Below are 21,276 nucleotides of genomic sequence, written 5' to 3'. Positions count from 1 at the left end.
ACCGAGGGGACGTAACGCAGAAACGTAACGTAGTGGGGTCAAAGGTGAATAAGGTTGCAAGCTACCAAATGCGCTTGCGCCTCCTTATGTTTCTGCGATATCGGATGGCTAGCTGGCTATCGAACATTAGCTAGGTTAGAATAAAGCTGCTAATTCAACACAAAACGGACGGAAATCGTTAAAAACACAGGCCAGGTATGGCAGACGTTTTTTGATTTGCTAACCACTGAAATATCCGTTGCGTTAGACGGCTAGAGAAGGGATACTTTGAAAATGTATATGGACGTTAATGTTCGCGAGCTAAATTGCTAAGCAGTATCTGTTAGTTTGGTGGCGATCTGTATACGTTAGACGTACTTGGCAAACTAACAATAATTTCACATACAATTCAGGATTGTTTGCTAGCCCTGGTATCTGCTATTTTCATTCATCACTGTTGCTTATCCAGTTTGCAGCTAACGTTAGGTGCTGTAACTCCGAAGTGTATTTAAGGTTCGCTAGCTAACATAGCTTGCTCACTCATTAGATTACCCCTGGCAAATGCTAGGTAGGTGAAGTCATGTTCAGTTATATTATTTATATTATTAACTGGTTACGAGTGCAGTAACTGACTAGGCTATATTAACACCATTTAACCATTAAGCCTGTCTGGTACGTCTGGTGGTTAGCCAGCTAGTAGCGTGCAAGCTATATAATTTGAATGGTATTGTAACGTGCTAATATTCCTGCCAGCCTGCTAGTGGGTTGTACACATAGATTAAGTTGACTAATCAGGCTAACACTGAACAGTTCCGCAAAATTATGCTAACTGCTAATGTTTTCTAAATTGCTTATTTTTCCCCAGTGTTTTCGTCGCAGTCTCTGCGCTGCTTCCTCGAGGTGCTGCTCAAATTTCCGAGGAGTTTTCAGTCGTTTCCGAAAACCGTGCAAAATGCCAGCCGCACTCGCGGATACTAGTCAGATTATCTGCGAAGTCTGGGCCAGCAACGTGGAGGAGGAAATGAGGAAAATCCGACAAATTATCCAGAGTTATAATTACATCGCCATGGTAACCTTTCCATTCCTGTCAACGTGCAGTTGATGTTAGGTGGACAGCTCAGCTGATGTAACGTTTGCTTTATGTAGCGGCAAACTGAATTGCATTTAAGAGCGATTCTTTGATGCAAAATAAATGCAAGTAAAATACATTTTACTATGGCTGCTTGTAAATTGTGACCGCATTTAATGATATTTCCCGTGGTCTACTGTGGTTGCAGGACACCGAATTCCCGGGAGTGGTGGTTCGGCCCATCGGGGAGTTCCGCAGCACGGTTGACTACCAGTATCAGCTATTGCGCTGCAATGTGGACCTGCTGAAAATTATACAACTAGGACTCACGTTCATGAACGAGGACGGTGACTACCCCCCAGGAACAACCACCTGGCAGTTCAACTTCAAATTTAATCTCACGTATGTGCACATCAGTCTTTTACTTGCGCCAGTGGCTTGGGAGTGACTGTTTTAAGTACGGCAAGAAACAAAAAAAACAAAAGGAATTTAATATTCCTTCGACTTAATAATTGCTTGCATTTAATCCAAATGTATCCTGTCGAGAAAGATGATTCAGTTCTTATTCTGGACAGCAGCAATCCATAAGGTATTATCTGGCATTAATTTTGGCAAGAGCTAGCAAAGTTGGACCATATTATATCAAGCCCACAAGCAACCTCATGAATTCTGATGAGGACTGTCAGTAGGATTAATGATGGAGTGCCTGCAAGAGAATACATTAACATGTATAGCTTTTTCCTCTAATAGATGCTGCCCTGATCTTCTAATTTTATTTTATTAAAAGATTTCAATATCTTTTTTTCCCCCTTTCTCTAGAGAGGACATGTACTCCCAAGACTCAATAGATCTGCTCCAGAACTCTGGGTTGCAGTTCAAAAAGCACGAAGAAGAAGGAATCGATACCCTGTACTTTGCAGAGCTCCTGATGACGTCTGGTCTGGTGCTGTGTGAAAATGTCAAGTGGCTCTCCTTCCACAGGTAATGACTGGGGATAAGTAGGGCATGTGGTGGCTCTCCTTCCACAGGTAATGACTGGGGATAAGTAGGGCATGTGGTGGCTCTCCTTCCACAGGTAATGACTGGGGATAAGTAGGGCATGTGGTGGCTCTCCTTCCACAGGTAATGACTGGGGATAAGTAGGGCATGTGGTGGCTCTCCTTTCACAGGTAATGACTGGGGATAAGTAGGGCATGTGGTGGCTCTCCTTCCACAGGTAATGACGGGGGATAAGTAGGGCATGTGGTGGCTCTCCTTCCACAGGTAATGACTGGGGATAAGTAGGGCACGTGGCTCTCCTTCCACAGGTAATGACTGGGGATAAGTAGGGCATGTGGTGGCTCTCCTTCCACAGGTAATGACTGGGGATAAGTTGGGGATAAGTAGGGCACGTGGTGGCTCTACTACCACAGGTAATGACACGGGTGCACAACTCCGGTCCCAGAGTGCCAGTATGCGCTGCTGGGTTTTTGTTTTAACCTAATTGGCTTAGCTTATTTTTCTGACAGCTCTATAAGCTCCGCTGGTTCACTCCTGTGATTTTAGCACAGTAAAATCTTTAGGGTACACCTGCAGTCTGTAGCTGTACCTGGTGCTTTTACGAAGCGATCGGGCTAGTGAAATATTTAAGAGCAGACGTTGAAAGGAAATCTTGAAACGGATTGGCCCGCGTTGCGCACCCCTGTACTTGACTGTCATTTGGATCTGACTGAAGTGCCTTCTGACCCTGTTCTCTGCTCTGCGCAGCGGCTATGATTTTGGATACCTGGTGAAGCTTCTCACAGACGCCCGGCTGCCCGAGGAGGAGCACGAGTTCTTTCAGATCCTCAACCTCTTCTTTCCCGCCATTTACGACGTGAAGTATCTCATGAAGAGCTGCAAGAACCTGAAGGTAAGAGCGGTCGAAGAGAAAATTGGTTTAAAAAAAAAAAAGAAGCAGTATTGACAATACAGGTGTATCGTTCATTTCTATTATGAGTTGATTTGCAAAACCTGTTGTACATTTGTAATATTCTGAGTGTATGATTGGCTGGGAAACTGATTGATATGAGTACAAAGCGCACACAACATATGGTGTATCTGGTTGCAGCGGTGCTGATGGAGTCACTGTTGTTGCACACTGGTATCTTTATCATTTCAGGTACATTGCTTGTACATTAGTGCAACTAAAGCCTGAATAGGCTACAGCAGTCATCCTCTGTCCTGGTCTGCTTCTTTTTCTCTCCCCGTAACATCGTGCATCTAATTCACACTCAAGAAACCAGGTCACCTGAATTAGCCCTGTAATCAGCTGCTTTAACTGATCAGTTGCTGTGCTACTCAAGTACCGAATAGCAAAGTAACAAAAGCCAGCAGACCCTGTGGCTCTCCAGGGTCAGGATTGAGGCTGTCCAGGGGCGAGGATTGAGGACCCTGCTCGCCAGGGTCAGGGTGGAGGACCCTGTGGCTCCAGGGGCGAGGATTGAGGACCCTGTGGCGTTCCAGGGCCAGGATTGAGGGCCACTGCCCTGCGGTATTTACTTGTGTCTCTGTCCCTTTTGTCAGGGGGGTCTCCAGGAAGTCGCTGACCAGCTGGAGCTGAAGAGGATTGGGAGGCAGCACCAGGCCGGCTCGGACTCCCTGCTCACGGGGATGGCCTTCTTCAGGATGAAGGAGGTACGTGTGCCTTAACGGCGTTAAGGAGCTGCCTCTGCTTTTCCCCAGGGGCTTGTGCCACTGCTTCAGCTGTGAGAGGCCATTTGGAATTAAGCGTTTTTAATTTGGCTTTGTTCAGTAATCTGTGTTGAGGGTTGTGTAGTGTCATAAGATGGTCTTCTTATCTCCAGTGCTTTTTATTGGGTGTGTGAAAAGCCTCACAGTGGCTCAGCTCTAATATGAATATTTCCCTTATATGCTTATATTTTTACACCCTTTTGAAGCTTAATGTCATAAAGCGTATCTCAGGCTGTTCTTTACCTTTTGTTCTTATTGTTTTTTAGATGAGCTCTTATTTCCCCATGATAAATGTGCCTTTTTTACATTTTACATTAACCTCCATAGCCGATGTTCACACTGAGCTACCGCTGTAGGATGTAAAATCGTTTTTTTCCCCCCCTCCCCTACGCAGTTGTTTTTCGAAGACAACATTGATGATGCGAAGTACTGCGGGCGATTGTACGGCCTGGGGTCTGGCTCCTCCCAAAACCAGAACGGCATTTCCTCTTCCTCCCAAGAGGAAACCAACAACAAACACTGACCCGAAGAGGCCAGCGGCGCCAGACAGACCATTGGCTTGTTTTATCCCATCCAGTAGTTGTATTGATCCCCTCCATCCCACCCCACCCGATGGCAGTAATGAATTTCTGTAAGATTTCCACAGCTATAAAAGGACGCTGGTCTTCACAGACTTAAAAACATTCCCAGACCCGTTCAGTTTAGTCACAGCTGATTGATATTTCGCCGTTTTCCCCCACAATCCCCTGCTGAACCTTTCTAGCTTTGCATTATGATGACATTTGGATCGTTTTATCTTTTTTTTTTGTTTTACAGCATTGCAGTTTTGAAATCCAGTCTTTTAAAGCATGGGACCAGCACTTGTGTGTTACACACTGCTACTGACACCTAGCATTTCACTGGGATCAAACGGCAACTGTTTCCCAGAATTCCTACATTGCTTAAGAAGTTCTTTTGACCAATTTGTGTTTCAAGATCTCTTGCAGATGTTTGAAGAATCAGATCACTGTTGGATACATGTTTGTAGGAATTGTGATATTTTAAATTATGCTGGAAAGGTATGTATATTAAAATGTAAAATTTCAAAGAGCCTGATACGTTTTACCATTTTTCCTCTAGTGGAATGAAATTTTAGAGTCAAACCTTGCTCGTCTTGTGGTAGGGATAGGGATGCATCCAAGGTCTTTGTAAGTTGTACTTAAGTTATTCGCAGCTACGTTTAATAGATGTTTGCGATTTCTATTTTTTTTAATCCTACATTGTTTTTAACAATTGTATATTAAAATGTTTTCTATCTGCTGAATGTGACATTTTAGTATTTATGTTCTCCGAAGTTTGAGACATGTTGGTACGATTGAGAAACAAAGTATTTTGCCATATTCAGAGCACTCTTCCATGTTCAGTGAATGCTTTGCTCACTGATTGAATAAATGATTTTACCAGCCATGTTTGCAAGAAGTGGCCTGATGTCAGATTTAAGTTTTCAGTTTCCAAATCAAAATCCCTTGTGCATCTCATCATACAGAGTTCTTGGCCTATGTTAGTTTTATGCTGAGTATGTAATATGAGACTGATTGAAAGGTATCCATTCACTTTAAATATCTTCCACTTCGTGCATAACTTTAAAGCAATGATTTAAATCACTTAAGCAACAAGCACATTGAGGTTCAGGTAAATTGGAGCACTTCAAAGTATTCAAAGGTTTTTATGATGTGCTTGCAACATTGCCACTGTGTAGATTATTTGCAAATGTCTTGCAGCAAAAATTTTTAAAAAATCCAAATACATCCAAATAGTACAAGTAGTTGCACAACTCCAACAATCTTGCTTTTGTTACTGGGAACATTAATTTCTGCACCTGATTGGTTATTACCACAAAGCTAAGTAATTTTAGCAGGTAATATTAAAAGGAGAAGCTTGCCTTAAAACATGCTGGAATAAATGTTATATTAATGGGAACATTCTAGAAGCGCTAAATGTTTTCACTGTGAAATCCCAATGGGTGACACCAAGCCTGCTAGCCAAGTGAAATATTTAGATTTTTGATAGTCATTTTTGAAGAAACTGTCCAGCAGCTCTAGTTTTTATTGGTCTTGACCCTGATGCTAAAAAAGTGGTAGTAAAATCATAATCTATTCATGAATAGAATGGGAAACAAACTTAATGAATGAAAAGGTTTTATTACATATACACACTTGCTGTCAGAGCGAAGTGTTTAAAAAAGAAAAAAAAAAAAGTCCAGTCTGACTTCATAGTTTGATGTGAAAGTCTGTCCCCGTTAATTAAGGAATCTCTGACAGGCTTTGCGATGGATGCTCGGGGGCCCGTGTTTCTGCAGCAGACGCAAGGCTTCCTCCTTCAGGTGCTTCGAAACGCGAGTACAGCTCCTGTCCATGTGCAGGAGGACGAGACAACACTCCAGGACGTCCGGGAAAGAGTATTTCTGAAAGGGGGGTAGAACATCATTTAACACCCTTTGCTTTTCTTACCATTTGAATGACGAGTAGTATTCCCAAAGTAATCTTAAATGTAATTGTAATTGGATTAAAAGTTTCCTTACCTTTATGTGTTCAGGAATTTCGGCCAGTTCCTTGTGGCGTTCAGACACCAGGGCAATCAGGGAGGGCAGGGAGCCGTTTGCATCCCTGGGGAAGGAGTTGCACATTTTAGACAAATTTCACTTGACGTACGGATTCTATAAAGATGTTTCAAAGATGGGTGGCTACACAGTCCGCGTACGTCAGGGTTGGGCAACAATGGGCGTATCTGTTTGGTTTTCATGCCAACTGGTCCTAACATTTTACCTACATTTCTTGATAAGCGCGTGAGTGACAACCAAAGACTGTTCTTGCGTCCCTAACGAAACGTTTTACTTTGGCTCGCTCCTAGATTGGATTAATGTTGGTGTGTACAGCCAATTAGGTATTGAAGGACGGGGCCAACCTTTAACCACAGGGTCTTTCCCAACGAGGAGAAAGACTATATTTAAATATGGTCCAACAAACCCAGAAATTGTTCCTAAAAACAGGAACTGAGAGAGTGGAGGGATGAACTCGTACCTGTGGTCAGGATCCGTGGTGCTGTCCGTGTCCGTCTGTCCCTCCGCTGGGCCTGCGGAGGTCTGTGTCAGTCTGTGCAGCTGCACCAGGCTGGCTATCTGCTGCTGGATCTGCGCCACAGCGCTCTGTGTGGCCTGGAGGGCAGCGTGCGCGTCGGACAGCAGGGCCCGGCAGAACCCGCCCAGAACCGCCGCCGTTTCCGCGGCGACCTGCGAGTCCGAGGGATTCTGGGTCTCCGTGATGACCTGCGTGTCCGGCTCGTGTCCGTCTGAGGGATTCTGGGTCTCCACGGCGACCTGCGAGTCTGAAGGATTCTGGGTCTCCATGACATCCTGCGCATCTGGCTCACGGCCGGCTGAGGGATTCTGGGTCTCCATGACATCCTGCGCATCTGGCTCACGGCCGGCTGAGGGATTCTGGGTCTCCGTGACGTCGTCTGACTGGAGCGCGTCGCCGGCACCGCTTCCCGCTGCCTGACCGCCACCTCCGCCATCGGCAGCGCCGCTCCACCACAGCTGGTACAGCCGCACGTAGGACACCCAGGCCTCCAGGCCTCTGACAGCGGCCAGGCCGGCCTCATCCAGGGGCTCCAGCCTCTCCCTGTACCGTGCGATGGAGTCAGCACCTGCAGGAGGAACCGCTCGCTTAATGTACCCAAACAAGCAAGTCCACCTCACGCACACACAAGAGGGTTTACTTATGCAAAATAAATCACATCTGGAGTGTCATATGAGCACAATGCCAGTTCAACGCCCCTCTCTCTGTGATAAGTCAGAGCCAAAATAAGAGCACCTCCATTTTGGGAAATTGGGCCCCGAGCATGTCACCCCCCTCACCTTCAGGAAACAGCAGACTGCAGATCTCTGAGAGCAGGCGAAAGTGCCCCACCCCACTGCAGCGAGCCACGCCCCCTAGCAGCTCCTCTAACCCCGCCCCCCATTCTCCCAGAGTGCAGCTCAACAGGCCCATCGTAATGTCCAGCGACACCTGGTACAGCAGCTAAAGGGAGACACGCGGTCAGAATTAGTCAGCGAGCAGGACATTTAAAAACACGGTGATTTAAGACTAAATTCATTCTTCTAAATCACAAATGTCTGGCTTTCATTTCTCTATCATTGCTTTCAGCAGCACGGTTGTCAGTGCTTTTGTCCCATAGCTGCAGCACGGGCCATAGGTGCACCAGGGAGGAGCTCGCACCCTTGGGGCACAGGGCACCTGATTGGGGAGGATGTTGGGAGCTACAGGGCACCTGATTGGTGGGGATGTGAGGAGCCACAGGAGCACCTGATTGGTGGAGATGTTGGGAGCCGCAGGGGGCGTGTCCATCGCTTTCAGCTGCTGGCGAATCGAACGGACTCTGTCCAGGTCGTCAGTGGAGACGCCCGTCTCAGTCTGCCACACGCTCTTCACCGCGGACAGGAAGTCCTCCCCGCGCGGCTCGGACCAGCTGTGATTGGACGAGCAGCTGCGCTTGGTTACGCAGGACTCCGGCAGCCTCATAACGAGCAGCTCGTTAGTGCACAGCATCACTCGATGGCCCTGCAAGGTACGGACAGTCAACTCAAACACAGTGAGAAACTCAAACAGTGAGAAGCTCAAACACAGTCAGAAACTCAAACACAGTCAGAAACTCAAACACAGTCAGAAACTCAAACACAGTCAACTCAAACACAGTCAGAAGCTCAAACACAGTCAACTCAAACACAGTCACAAACTCAAACACAGAAGTCACAAACTCAAACAGTCAACTCAAACACAGTCAACTCAAACACAGAAGTCAGAAACTCAACTCAAGTCAGTGCTTTTGATGATGATGTCATTAGCAGCCCAGTTACACGCGCAGTCGTGCGGATGACTCACCAGTAGGCTCTCCTGCGTCCGCAGCACCTCCTGAGCCCCCAGCCAATCCTCGGCCGCCGTCAGCTCCCTGGCGCATCTCAGCGCCAGCGAGTGCGAGAGCTCGTTCTCTCCCGCCACGGCGGCCAGCTTGGCGGCGGTCTTCAGCGAAATCACGTCGCCTTTCTTGGCGATGACCTTGGCGGCGTCGAAGGCAGAGTCTGCAGCCAGGTAACTGAAAGATCGAAAAAACAAAAAAACATAACGTCACGTATCTCAAGCTAATAATGTCCAATGTCCACACGCTGTTGGGGAAAGCTGGGCAGCCATGTCACTGAGCAGGAAAGGGGGGGGGGGGGCGTAAAGGGGGTGGGGGGCCACGGGTGTTCTAGGGCTGCGAAATGCACTGCACTGTCAGATTTCACAGATTTTCGTGAGGACCACAAACTGAGCTCGGCGGCTTTCTAAACGTACCATTTGGCAGCGGTGGAGTAATGCCCGTCCTTCTCCAGCACGGCGGCCCAGGTGGTGTACAGGTCCTTGAGGGCGGGGTCTTCCGGCTGGAGTCTGGCTTTGGCCAGCGCTATGGCCTCCCTGAAGGATGGACACAGCAGTCACCCCCACGGCCTGCTTCCCTGAACGTCTAATAACTGAACCCTACAATCACTCGTGCAGTAACGTTTTCTGGCCCTAAAGTGAATTCTGATGTAGTGTAATATACCTGTCAGGACACTGCTAATGGATGACAAACCTTCCATCATTCTAGTCTCCTGAGAGATGCACAGTATTTGATCATTCTACCCATTCTACCGTATGAATAATGTAAGACTTAATTCCATAATAATGATACAGTAACCAGACAGTCTTAAAGGGGGAAAACAGAAGACCTTGAGATGTGTCGTGTAGAGTGCGTACCTGTAGCTGTCGTCTGGTGTTTTAGAGTGTTGTTTTATTTCGAGTAAACCTGTAGGGCTGCTGGGACTGGGTCTGGAGTGTGTGTGTCTGTGTGTGTGTGTGTGTGTGTGTTTTTGTAGTCTGTGAGTGTGGACTGGTGGAGTGTGTGTGTGTGTGTGTGTGTGTGTGAGTGTGTGTGTGACTGTGTGTGTGTGTGTGTGTGTGTGTGTGTGTGTGAAAGTGTTTACGGGCTCAGTAACCTGTAGAGCTGCTGGGACTTGAGAAGCTCGACGGCCTCGTAGACTTTGTTGACGGACAGCAGGTGGGACGCGGCTTTGAGGAACTGCTCCTGAAAGCAGAGCTGTTTGACGAAGGCCTCCACCGTCCTCAGCCACACGCTGTACCCCGCTGAGAGGAGGGAGACAGGGGATCAGGGGCTAAAAGACCAGACTGAGCTCATTTATGAATGAAGGGAAAAAGGGTGAAACTAAAACACAGCCCAGAGACAGCAGTGATGACATACTGTATTAACTCCATAGCATTACTGTTATTATTATTATTATTACACAACTCCTTTATACAATAGGAGTACCCCTCTCCTGGGGTTCAGACTTCTGGGGCTTAGATACACAACAAAACCATTCTTTGGCCAGCTCAGGCTGTGGCTTCACAGTTATCATCATCGTTATGATTTTGTTATTAATATTAATGACCACTCCCTACCCATTGGTGCAATAGAGACCAGGTGGTCGCTCAGCTCCCCCTTCTCAGTGGCCATTTTCAGAGCGCCTGTGATGTCACCTTTCCATAGCAACAGGTACACAGCCGAGTCATAGTGCCCTCCATCCGTGTGGCTCTGTCCTGCGCAGCCAATCAAAATCGCGCACGCAGGTGAGCAAATACATTCACAACCAATAGGAGAAGTCTTCTGTTTGAGTGTGCCGTGAATGTTAAGGCACGGCAGACGGCTCTGTTGGTTCTCCTTACCCTCTTCCTGGAACATCCTGTAGAGCGCTTCCCTGTCCGTGAACAGCCCCAGCTGGATGTGGTCTCCGGCCCCGGGTACACACTGACTCGGTCCTGCACACAGACACCGCCATGTTAATGGCACCACTCTGCAATGCATGCTGGGAATGGCTTCACTGTTAGTCGTACCCTGATAGCCCTCACAAACACCATGTGTACTTTTTCCTGACAAATGTAGACATTTTTAGGTTTGTGTGGAGATAGGTAGAGACTGGTTTCATTTATCATGCAACTTTTAATTGGGTCGGGCATTTGGGGGTACAAAACAGCCTGTAATTATAATATCCATTCAGACATTCAGAGTTTCTCTCATGTGTGCCTTAACTGCTGTGTGAGAACGATTTTCACAAAAAGTGCCATCAATTCACCGCTTCGTTTTAATAAACTGTGTGTCTTGTGGCTTTGTTCCATAAACAGCTGTAGATGGACAAAAGCCCTTAACCCTTCAGAAGAGTAGGTTTTTTTTGGGATTTTTTTTCCCTCCAAAATTCTAAGTCAGTGTTCTAGAACTCCACTGCTTTCAGTCACCAGCGGTTATTGTGACATCAGCATTAGAAGTTTCAGTTCTAAGAACGTTCTAATCATCTGTGGTCCTACATATCTAGGGGTTAAAATAGGATTTCCTAACCCTACTGGGCTGGACTCACCCTCAGAGTACCTGACTGCAGCCAGGGTGAGGCAGTCCTGCTGCTGGTCCTCCTTGGATCGATGATCCATGGAGGTACTGAGTGGAAGGATGGATCGAGCTTTCTTCTTCTTCCCGAGAATTTCTGCCAAAACCGTTCAGTCCATCACTCACTCACACACACCCTCAGTGCGCTCACATTAGATATAACATGTAAACAACAGCTCTGAAAAGAGCTCATCAAAACTCAATGAACATGACAAAGCAAGGCCATTCGCTGTTAGCCTTGCACTGTTAGCAATGCATACGATAGCCTGACAGTAACGGCCTAATTGGACAATGTACACAGAGCTGATATTACATATAACAAATAATATGGGGATAAAACATGAAATTGTTTTTATTGGAAAACAGACCTGCTGAATTAAATGAGGTTTATAAAATATGGAGTAAGAAACATATAAAACACTCTTTGCAATGATCCCTGAGGAAAATGTACCATTTAGAAATGACTCGTATGGAGCGTGATTCTCAAACTGACCTGGTTTCTCTCTCCGTTTCTCTTCTCTCGTCTCTTTCTTTCCTTCATTTCCAAAGGGCTTCCCGCCATTTTGCACTTTATCTGCCGCGGTCCTGTCCGTCGGCCGACCTGCTTCTCTTGACCAAACTGAAACGGCCGCGAGAGGAAACCGTCAAATCTTTCCCCAGTGTGCTGACCAGCTCCGTTAAGACTTCATAATACTTTGTAATTTGCATAAGTGACTGAAACGCAGTGGCAGACCTTCAGTCTGAAACTGCAGGATATGATGTCATGGTGAAAGGTGGAGAACGTGCTGTGATACCTGTGGGCGAAGGAGTGCTGACTCTCTCCTCCTCATCCTCGTCGGACACGCCCTCTCCGGGCCTGGCGTGGTTCCCCTCCCTCTCTCCACCCCTCTCCTCTCCGTTCAGGGGCTTGTCCTCCGCACCCCTGGCCCCGCCCTTCACAGCGGCCTTCTCCTTCTTCTTCTTCTTGGCGTACGCTTTCTGCTGCTGCGCTCTTTTCTTCTCCAGCTCCACGCCCTTCTTTCCTGGAAAAAAAACAAACATTCAAACGTTCAAAAGCGACCTTGAAGCTTCAAAGAAAACGGTGACAGAATTTAAACTCAGACTACCCTTCGGAGTGTAACTGTTTGATATGGCCAGAAAAGGCACATGTTCTAAGGTACTAAGGTATTGCATGTATGAACTGGAAGCGTAGTGGCAGAGAGGGTGAAACCAGCAGACCCCCCCATCCCGAACACTCACCCCGGGGGGGTTTGGTGTGCTCCTGCTTGGGCACGGACCACTCCTGCACGGTGAAGTCGTCCCCCCCCGTCCAGACCACGTCGGGGTCGACCGGAGACCACTGCACACTGAGCAGGCGCCCCCTGTGCCCCCTGTAGTTACACAGGGCCTCCTCCGACAGGACGTCCCACACCTGGAGACACAGTCGTCTGAAGATTACCAAGCCCCCCCCAGTCCTAGACCACAGCCCCGTCCTTCAACCATCCCCCAGTTCCCTTACCCCCCCCCCGTTCCTTCCACCCCACCCCCCCGTTCCTTCCCACCTGCGCTCGTGCTGTGTTCTGCAGAGTTGGCGGTAAGCGGCTCGCTCAGACGGAACTCTAAAGGACGCGGTCGCGGCAGACTCACCTGGGCGGTGCCGTCGTAGCCGACGGTGACCAGACGTCCATCATGGTGCGGGCTCCAGGCCAGGCAGGTGATTTTGGCGGTGTGCCCCACCAGGCTCCGGAACGCTTCGGTGATCTGAACGGGACTCTCCGGCGGGGACTCTGCGCGCGGACAGGGAAAACACAAACATCAAAATCACCTTTGAAGAGCAGGATTTTTTCAAAATTCTAACTCAGTGTTCTAGAACTCCACAGAACTCCACTGCTTTCAGTCACCAGCAGCGATTGTGACATCACCATTAGAATGTTCAGAACATTCTAATCACACATTTGTGACCTCCCACCAAAGATGAATTGCGTATTAAATGAGAAGTTAAAGACGATGGCTCCTTCTGATAATCCCAGCATCCCCTCTGATTTTTTAAAAACGTTTTTCAGATTTCCCAGCGGCCCCCTCTCACCTACGACGCTCCTGAGGTTGTGCACGTAGACGACGGCGTTGCTGGACCCGGAGGCCAGCAGGTGGCCGAGCTCGGGCCGGCTGGCGTGCGGGTGGTGCCAGCGCAGGACGTTGATGATCTTGTGGTGCTGCTGGATGGTGCAGAGCAGCCGCAGGTCTGGGGCCTGGTACACCTCTATAGACCTACGGGACACAGTGCTCGTTATGACCGCTTCCTGTTTCAGGGTTCTAGGCCTTCGCCATCGACCCGCGAGAGACACTTCCCCTCAGAGTGACAGGGCCCCCCGTATTAGGGGTGGGACCGGGGACCGGGCCCCTCATATTAGGGGTGGGACCGGGCCCCCCAACTGAGGGGTTACATTGAGGCAGGCCTAGGAGGTTAGGCAGCATTTCAAACGTGAACTTGTAAAGAGTAATTAGAACTCTCATTCATTCAAACACACAACCAAAACTACAGAATCCTCTGACCACTTGTAAATTAAGCTCAGTCACATTTTTTCTATAGCCAGCCAGGTGACAAGCTAGCACACATTTTGGCTTGGTCTGGAACCGGATTCTATGATCAGAGGAGAAACCCTGTTGTATTTAGTACATATCCATAGGAAAAGCCAGAAGTAGCAAGCAACGTACTTAAAGAGGCTTTGCAGTTGTGTGTGTGTGTGTGCAGGACTGATAAGTTACATACCCATCTTCATTCCCGATGGCTAGCACTTTACCATCTGGTTTCCAGGAGAAATCTGTGTGAGGTGACAGCTTGTGCTGCAAGAACACACCGCATATATATGTAAGCACAACGACTAAACATGGCAGCATAATAATAAATGCTAGAAGACTACAAGAAATACATCTTACTTAAGCACAAACCCACCAAGTAAAACAGACATGTTCCAAGAGGTGAACATTAAATGGAAGGACTAAACTGGTTTTAAATAAAATGTGTCCACCTTGCCAGCTTGAGCGAAAGAACGAGAATTGATCAGTGAGGTGAGGCAGCTGGTAGCTCACCTTAATGTTGTTGGTGTCTCGGATGACCTTGTCGATGTCTGTGGCCTCCCCCGCCAGCTTCCAGGGGTCGTGCTGAAAAATGACCCCCTCCCCAGCACAGCTGTACAGGCTTATTGAGGGCTTGTCTCCTCCCCCTTACAGAAAGAAAGCAGCCAATCACAGAACAGCTCACACCCCCTCACCCACCACACCGACAGTATCAATACATGGCATCCATCAGTGTAAACTACACATTTGGCTTCAAAACTTCTAAATGTCAGGTCTCGTCTGAGAAAAGCTGAGGCGATTGTCTTTACAGTCTCCGAGACGCATGACAGACACGGCACTAAAAGAGTCGTCCACTGCAACAGGTCAGATCGGCGGCCATCTTCATCCAGTGAATCTCCCTCTTATGGAAGGAAGGCCTTTTCCAAACCATCTCCAGCTCAAGGGCGTATTTCAGAAGGGCTCATTGCATACACATTTAAACCTTCATCTACTGATGGGTTCTGCGTGGCAAACTAAACTTTTATCGTTTACCAAGTCAGTCAGAAGGTACAGTTCACGGTCACTGCACAGCTTTAACCTACCAAAAGACATGGGGGGGACCGGGGGGCCCCAGGCCAAGGTGTAGACCGTCTTTCGGTGATAAGTGCTTGATACCTGAGGAGGCCTGGTAGAAAAAATTATGACTTAAATATATATATTTATATGTACATAAATGCATATCAATGCAGTATTTTAGTCTAGCAACATATACAGACAAAACTACATGCATACACTTTTGCATACTACATTCATACTTAAGCACGTTTCAGAACACAGAACCTTTGACATGACCGAGCCATGACAGAGACCGAACACAAAGCCCCGCTTACTTATTGGAGTAGGCTTCATAGATCCCAACTTTGCCGTCATCTGTCCCGAATGCCAAGGACCCTTCTTTTGTTGGGTGCCAGGACAACTGTAGTAAAAACAAAACCATGCAAAAGGCACTACTGTAAGTGGCCTTGGCTAAAATGCATCGGCTAAATGACCTAAAAACAATTGGACGTTTCATGTTTAAACACCATGAAGCACTACAGCGATGGCTTGCAGTCGCCCAGTGATGACTCACCGCAGTGACTTTGGACTTGATGCCCTGCCAGAAGGTTCTGGTCTCGTAGCGGTTTTGGACGGACAGGGTGCTCCAGACTCGGATCATGCTGTCCCCGACCCCCAGGGCCAGGCACCCCGTCCCCACGGGGGAGAAGGACAGGGTGTACACAAACCCCCCCAGGGTGGGCAGGGTCCAGCAGCACTCCAAGGAGGACAGGTCCCAGCACTTAATCTGAAACACACAAACACTAAGGTCGATACTAAACAAGAGATCAGAAAATCCCAAATTTCTCAGTCAGGTGTTTTCTTGTCGCCGGGTCGCCCGCGGCCTTCCGGAATGTTCCCGGCGCGCGCGCCTACCTCCCGGTCCATGGACGTGCTGACGAGCAGCTCGCGGCCCTCGCCCAGGCACACCGAGCTCATGTTGAAGACGATCCGGCTGTGGTTCTGCCCGTCCGAGGAGGAGCCCAGCAGGCTCCACTTCGGCTTCCCCGCTTTGGTGAGGTCCCACAGAATCAGCTCGCCCCTAAATTTCACAGCGCAACAGGGCGAGGGGTGAGGCATGCACAAAGCGAGAACATTTCACAGACAGCCCCCCTCCCCCCAAGAAGTTATCAACAGCATGAATAAGGAGAATTATATTTAATCATGATATAATCGTTACTTTACTTTTATTTGGCCAACGCTTTTATCCAAAGCGACGTACAATAAGTGATTACTGAAGGTCATTAGAACAACTACCAAACACAGGTCCGATAAGGCACACTACTCATTATGTACAGTTATTCGTAGCCACGAACACATCCTGGAATAACTCCACACTGAGTGACAATGTCTGAAGTGGTCACTACGAACCCGAAGCAGCTGGACAGGACCTGCGTAGGCCGCCCCCGGGGCCAGTGCACAGTCAGCCAGAGCCTCTCCTTCACAGTGGGGTCCACCCCCGTCCCTCTTCTCTTCAGGAAGGGCAGCTTCAGGGTCATCACACCTGACGGGGAGAACAGGTAGGTTCTGAAAGGAGCTCGCCTGCATCCTGAGCACACACACACACCGGCCCCGCTAACCGCTAACTCACACAGCACACCAGAACGCAAAAACGAGGTGTCTCCCCTCAGACGAGATGCTGAGAAAGACAGGCCAATACTCAGACAGTCAGACAGACAGACAGTCTGACAGACACACAGACAGACAGTCAGTTAGACAGACAGACAGACAGACAGTCAGACAGACAAACAGACCTTTGCCTCTGGCTGTGCTCCATATTCGCACCGTCTGGTCCTTGCTTCCCGAGGCGAGGTAACAGCCTTTATCCTGTTCCTCTGTCACTCCATTGGTCACCTCTGAGACGGGAGAAAAAAAGAAAACTATAAAGCATCAGCTAGCGTGAGAAACCTACAAACACGTTGCTAAGATTTTTTCTTGCTGTCTGTTTCAGAGAATGTTGACTGATGTTGTTCTTGTTCTAGTAAGTTCCAGCGGGGCCCAGCTGTCCGTCACCTGGGGTCTCCTCTGTTCGGCAGAACAGGGGCTCCTCTTTGGGCTGCGGGCACCATGCCAGGGCGTGGATCTCGTCGTCATGCCCCCGCAGACGATGGATCACCTCGTTCTTCCTGCTGATGTCGATCACCACGATCATCCCATCTTTGTACCTTAAGGAAACAAAATAAGCTTTTCCTTTGGCTTGAGCAAGTGGCATTCTGTATGAACTCATTTACACATATTCCACAGTGGGATTTCAGAGTGACAATTGGCATTGTGGGTACTGACAGGTGTGCTTACCCTACAGCGATGTGGTTTCCATTATGAGGGGAGCAGGACAGGCAGAAGATGTTTCTTGGCTCAGGAAAGAAGGTCTGCGTGTCGTCCCGGTTGTACCAGTAGCAAGCCACGATTCCCTTCTCATCGCCCGATACAACCAGGTCTTTCTCCACCGGAGACCAGTGCAGGGCCGAGATCGTGCCCTGTACAAAAAAAAAACAACTGTATTTATCACGTCGTGACTTAAAGACGTAATCAAAGATGCAACACTGCTATTCTCTGGTGCAGAGTGCTCTGATGAAGAATAGAAACGGATCAAATAACGGTACATTGAGTGTTGCATAATTGGAAGAGGGGGGGGGGGTGGGGTTTAGTGATAATTTATTAACTCACCTGGTGAGATCTGTGCTCTTTCAGGACGACCTTTTCATTGACGTCCCAGATTCTCACCGTCCCGTCATCAGAGGTGGTCGCGCATAGATTGTCCTGTCCGGGATGGGGGCAGAAGGCGAACCCGGACACTCTTTCTCTGTGACCATTAAGCTCGCCTGAAACCAAAGGGAAATAAATCCATCAAGACGCCGGACAGGAAACCAAGCTATACACACAGACGTCTGGGCAACTGTACCCTCTGTTGACAACGGGTTCCAGCAATTAGTTAGTTAAGTAGCTGCTAATTAAATTAATCGGCCATTAAAGTTGCCAGTGTGATAAAAGTATCAGAAAATTGGAACTTACCCACAACCGCAGGCGATGAGCCGGTGACGTCGATCAAATATACTGTGTTTTTAGCACCGAACCCAAATATACCATTTCTATTCGTGTCGCTGGACCGCGAGCAGTACCAGTTAGGAGAGGCTGGAAGAAGTCTCTCGTGCATTCTGTGACTGTTTACGGTGTTATTTTTACTAGACAAAAGTCATAACATGTGAGCTGATGGACATGCTATCAATTCACAGCAATATATTCATCTGCACTTCCCATGCCATGCATATGCCGAATCGTAAACAGAAACGACAGTCGTGAAGCTTTTTGAAACGTCGCGCAAACACGACGGAAAGCAATGCAGGATAAACCGAACTGCCTGGCAACATATATGAAGTTGTGACTTTATCTAAATTAACAAACGTCGCTTACTGAAATTAATGAGATACGCGAAAGAGCTTAGCTATATACATCGTATGCAACTGTAGTGCCAGTATTCTCGATATGACTGATATGAAATTTAGGCAAATAACTAAACTTCTACTCTTTTTTATAGAAACGCGTTCATTGGTCTTGCTAACGTAAAGCAAGTCGTGTCAGAAGGTGCAATATGGCGGTCTCCACTGTGGCAGGAGTGGGTAAGAGCGCATTTTGGTTTATTGTCTTTATAAGTGTACATCTAACAGCTCCTCAGATTTAAGTTGTAGTGCAGTTCGTTTATTTACTTGGCTTTTTTCACGCTTATTCCAGGTGTCACACTCCTGAGAAGTATTGCAGGACAGATGCATTCCAGGTAAAGATTTGGGTAGACTAGCTACAGTTATGCGGTTAGCTAACTGGATATGACCTGAGCTGAAGGTAAAATAAAATAAAATTTGCATACTGTAGTAGCTATGCTACAACTCATTTTCACTAGCAGGTAGATTCCATTCGTACTGATCTCCCATCGAGTATCCTGTTCTTCCGCTACCCAGGGAGGTATCCATCCCGGCAAATGTTAGCCACGAGGAATTATAATGAACATTTGTTTTCACTGTCTTTCAGAATGCTCGCATCAGTCTGTGCCGTTCATCAGTCCTTCTTTCACACGAGTCCGACGTTAGAGTTGACTAGAAAATGGGAGAAGAAGAATCTAATTGTTTATCCACCGCAAACTCGGGACGAGCCGCGGAAACCAGCTGTGAGTCTTGATTTATATCTAGTAGCATTTTGTTGTCATATTGTTAGTTTTAGCATTTGTTGCATGGCTGTAGTTGGCTAGCTTGCAATGCAGCCGATCTCATGATCAGTGATGGCTGTTAATAATATTTTTTAATGAATCCTAATCTTGGAAGAGTCTTTCTTTCCAGGAAATCTTTCACTGCAGACGGCAAATAAAGTACAGCAAGGACAAGATGTGGTACCTGGCAAAACTGGTAAATAAATGGTTGAATTCTTAAAATAAATCTAACGTGTAGTCGTACTTAATATTAAGGTCATGCCTTATTGTTGATTGTGGAATATACAGTGCCTTCCAAAAACATGGTAGCAGTGGAGTGAATTTTGTTATTCTTGCTATATTCAAAGGAATTTGAATTTGAGATCAAAAAGATGAATGTGAGACAAAAGTACTTTTAAGCACTTTTAGTTTGTGGTATTTACATTCATATGCGTTTACCATTGTACAGAAACACCTGTTTTGTGTTGGACTGTGCAAATAATAATTGACACCACAGAAACTAACAGTTGACAAAATATAAATGGGGAAATCATCCAACACTTAATTTTAATATTTTATCAAGTATTCTTTTCTGTCGATCTCGTAACCGTGTGCCCTGTTGGTTGAAAATGGCGCGTTGATATGGATTGTTTTCCCCACAGATCCGAGGCATGACGATCGACCAGGCCGTCGCACAGCTGGAGTTCAACGACAAGAAGGGGGCGCAGATAATGAAGGAGGTGGGCACAGGGCCGAGCTGCTCTTCCTGCATCTGCAGCTTGATCATGCTTTACTCTGCTCTGCTGCTGAATTTTAAAGCGTTTTTGTAATGTGTCGGTTTTGTTTCTCTCTGTCTGAAGGTTCTGTTGGAGGCCCAGGATATGGCAGTTAGAAATCACAATGTCGAGTACAAATCAAATTTGTACGTTGGTAAGTGTTTGCGGCCGAAGGGTATAACCCCCCCCTTTACAGAATGCTGAGTCCTAAGCTGGTTCAAACCATTTCCTAATGAGAAATGTGACTTCCTGCACTCTGACTGTATGGCCATAAAATAGTCATTAGCCTTGTTTTAAGGGACCGTTTTGATTATTTTATTTATTTATTTTACAGTGTCTCTAAATATCACACTGCAAAGTCCCACCCCAAAGAAAGTGTGGATTCCCATTTATTTTAGGAACAGACCTGCTGAGAAATAATTTTCCTCTGGTCAGATTTGGCCTGCTTTGTAAGGCATAAAAAAAATCCTAACTTAAAGAAGTCCGTATGATTCTGTGAATACAGAAATTTAAAAAAATGTAAATGTGTACTGTGCAATTGTGTAATTATCTTGTTATAAAGTTGCTCTTTAATGGGTCTTCGAGGAAAGTTCTGTAACATCACCGCTGATCATCATTATTATTATTTATTTTGTGTTTTTGCGTTTCTTCAGCCGAGTCCTTCTCCGGCAAGGGGAAGTACCTGAAGCGGATCCGGATCCACGGCAGGGGCATGTTCGGCATCATGGATAAGGTGCACTGCCACTACTTCGTGAAGCTGGTGGAGGGGTCGCCGCCCGCCGTGGAGCAGACGACCGGGTTCGACCAGGCCAAGGAGTACGTGGAGCAGCTGAGGAGCCGCACCATCATACACTCGCTGTAGAGCCAGCCGCGAACCCTGTACCAGAGTCATACGCTCGCTGTAGAGCCAGCCGTGGACCCTGTACCAGAGCGTCTCTGTAAAAAGCTGTGTTGTTTTTGGTTTTTTATTGGAATGACTCTACCCCCCAATCCCCCCCCCCCCCCCTCGGTGTTCTATTCCGGAGGACATCAGCCCTTTAAAGGAATGCTTTGTAAATTTGCGCTGGTGTTGAAATGATCTTGCACTGATTCTGTGTGGATGTTTAACACTGGTGGGGGGGGGAATGCATTTCCTGCCATCATGAGGTCAGGTCTCAACAGTAGCCATTCATACATAATCTGTTGTGTGGATGTGTGTACGTAGCCTGAAGCCATTCTCGCTTCCTAACATGATTCTCAATGTACAAAACAACGCCCATGCGCTTTATCATTAAAATAAAATTTATTAGGACTTCGTACCCACTGTGGGCCTGTTTCTGGTTTCTCTCCTTGGTCACTGTGACGTGCCCTGGTGTCTTTTCTTTCTTTAAATCCTGCCAGTGTGAAATTGCACTTCCTGGTCTGTATATCGGCAGCCAGTGCCCTCCAGTCCAGCAGGGGGCACT

The 21,276-nt window shown here is 47.4% G+C and overlaps 3 protein-coding genes across 9 annotated transcripts; 2 read left to right on the top strand and 1 right to left on the bottom strand.

Moving 5' to 3' along the window:
- Positions 1–34: 34 nt before the first annotated feature.
- On the top strand, positions 35–5,204 carry cnot8 (CCR4-NOT transcription complex, subunit 8). Of its 3 annotated transcripts, none has more exons than XM_064349702.1 (7): positions 35–195; positions 845–1,048; positions 1,257–1,450; positions 1,868–2,029; positions 2,795–2,939; positions 3,593–3,703; positions 4,155–5,204. In XM_064349702.1, exons 2-7 carry the CDS (start codon positions 932–934, stop codon positions 4,281–4,283), a joined length of 858 nt encoding a protein of 285 aa, XP_064205772.1. In that variant the 5' UTR covers positions 35–195; positions 845–931; the 3' UTR covers positions 4,284–5,204. The 3 variants fall into 3 exon arrangements, with proteins under 3 accessions (XP_064205772.1, XP_064205773.1, XP_064205775.1); XM_064349703.1 differs by lacking the exon at positions 35–195 and adding an exon at positions 312–547; XM_064349705.1 differs by lacking the exons at positions 35–195; positions 845–1,048; positions 1,257–1,450; positions 1,868–2,029 and adding an exon at positions 2,361–2,402.
- A 716-nt stretch (positions 5,205–5,920) lies between these two features.
- gemin5 (gem (nuclear organelle) associated protein 5) lies at positions 5,921–18,032 on the bottom strand. 4 transcript variants are annotated; one of them, XM_064349701.1, is made up of 30 exons: positions 17,891–18,032; positions 17,546–17,700; positions 17,174–17,355; positions 16,892–17,043; positions 16,633–16,734; positions 16,250–16,382; positions 15,755–15,920; positions 15,414–15,626; positions 15,175–15,260; positions 14,887–14,969; positions 14,318–14,451; positions 13,998–14,071; positions 13,314–13,495; positions 12,875–13,014; positions 12,488–12,659; positions 12,043–12,270; positions 11,742–11,867; positions 11,223–11,345; positions 10,537–10,629; positions 10,273–10,410; positions 9,810–9,957; positions 9,130–9,249; positions 8,680–8,890; positions 8,104–8,358; positions 7,656–7,818; positions 7,246–7,444; positions 7,116–7,194; positions 6,820–7,064; positions 6,321–6,405; positions 5,921–6,203 (listed from the first exon to the last, which is right to left on the bottom strand). In XM_064349701.1, the coding sequence occupies exons 1-30, from the start codon at positions 18,030–18,032 to the stop codon at positions 6,039–6,041; spliced, it is 4,494 nt and encodes a 1,497-aa protein (XP_064205771.1). In that variant the 3' UTR covers positions 5,921–6,038. The 4 variants fall into 4 exon arrangements, with proteins under 4 accessions (XP_064205771.1, XP_064205770.1, XP_064205769.1 ...); XM_064349700.1 differs by having other exon boundaries at positions 7,116–7,444; XM_064349699.1 differs by having other exon boundaries at positions 6,820–7,194.
- On the top strand, positions 17,946–21,129 carry mrpl22 (mitochondrial ribosomal protein L22). Of its 2 annotated transcripts, XM_064349707.1 has the most exons (9): positions 17,946–18,080; positions 18,414–18,495; positions 18,608–18,650; positions 18,902–19,037; positions 19,207–19,272; positions 19,718–19,795; positions 19,916–19,985; positions 20,485–20,702; positions 20,748–21,129. In XM_064349707.1, exons 2-8 carry the CDS (start codon positions 18,468–18,470, stop codon positions 20,691–20,693), a joined length of 630 nt encoding a protein of 209 aa, XP_064205777.1. In that variant the 5' UTR covers positions 17,946–18,080; positions 18,414–18,467; the 3' UTR covers positions 20,694–20,702; positions 20,748–21,129. The 2 variants fall into 2 exon arrangements, with proteins under 2 accessions (XP_064205777.1, XP_064205776.1); XM_064349706.1 differs by having other exon boundaries at positions 20,485–21,129.
- Positions 21,130–21,276: the final 147 nt, after the last annotated feature.

This window comes from Anguilla rostrata, chromosome 9 (genome assembly GCF_018555375.3).
Source record: "Anguilla rostrata isolate EN2019 chromosome 9, ASM1855537v3, whole genome shotgun sequence".
In the NCBI taxonomy this organism is placed as follows: domain Eukaryota; kingdom Metazoa; phylum Chordata; class Actinopteri; order Anguilliformes; family Anguillidae; genus Anguilla; species Anguilla rostrata.
The sequence above is the reverse complement of the archived record's forward strand: the minus strand, read 5'-3'. Positions and strand labels throughout refer to the sequence as shown.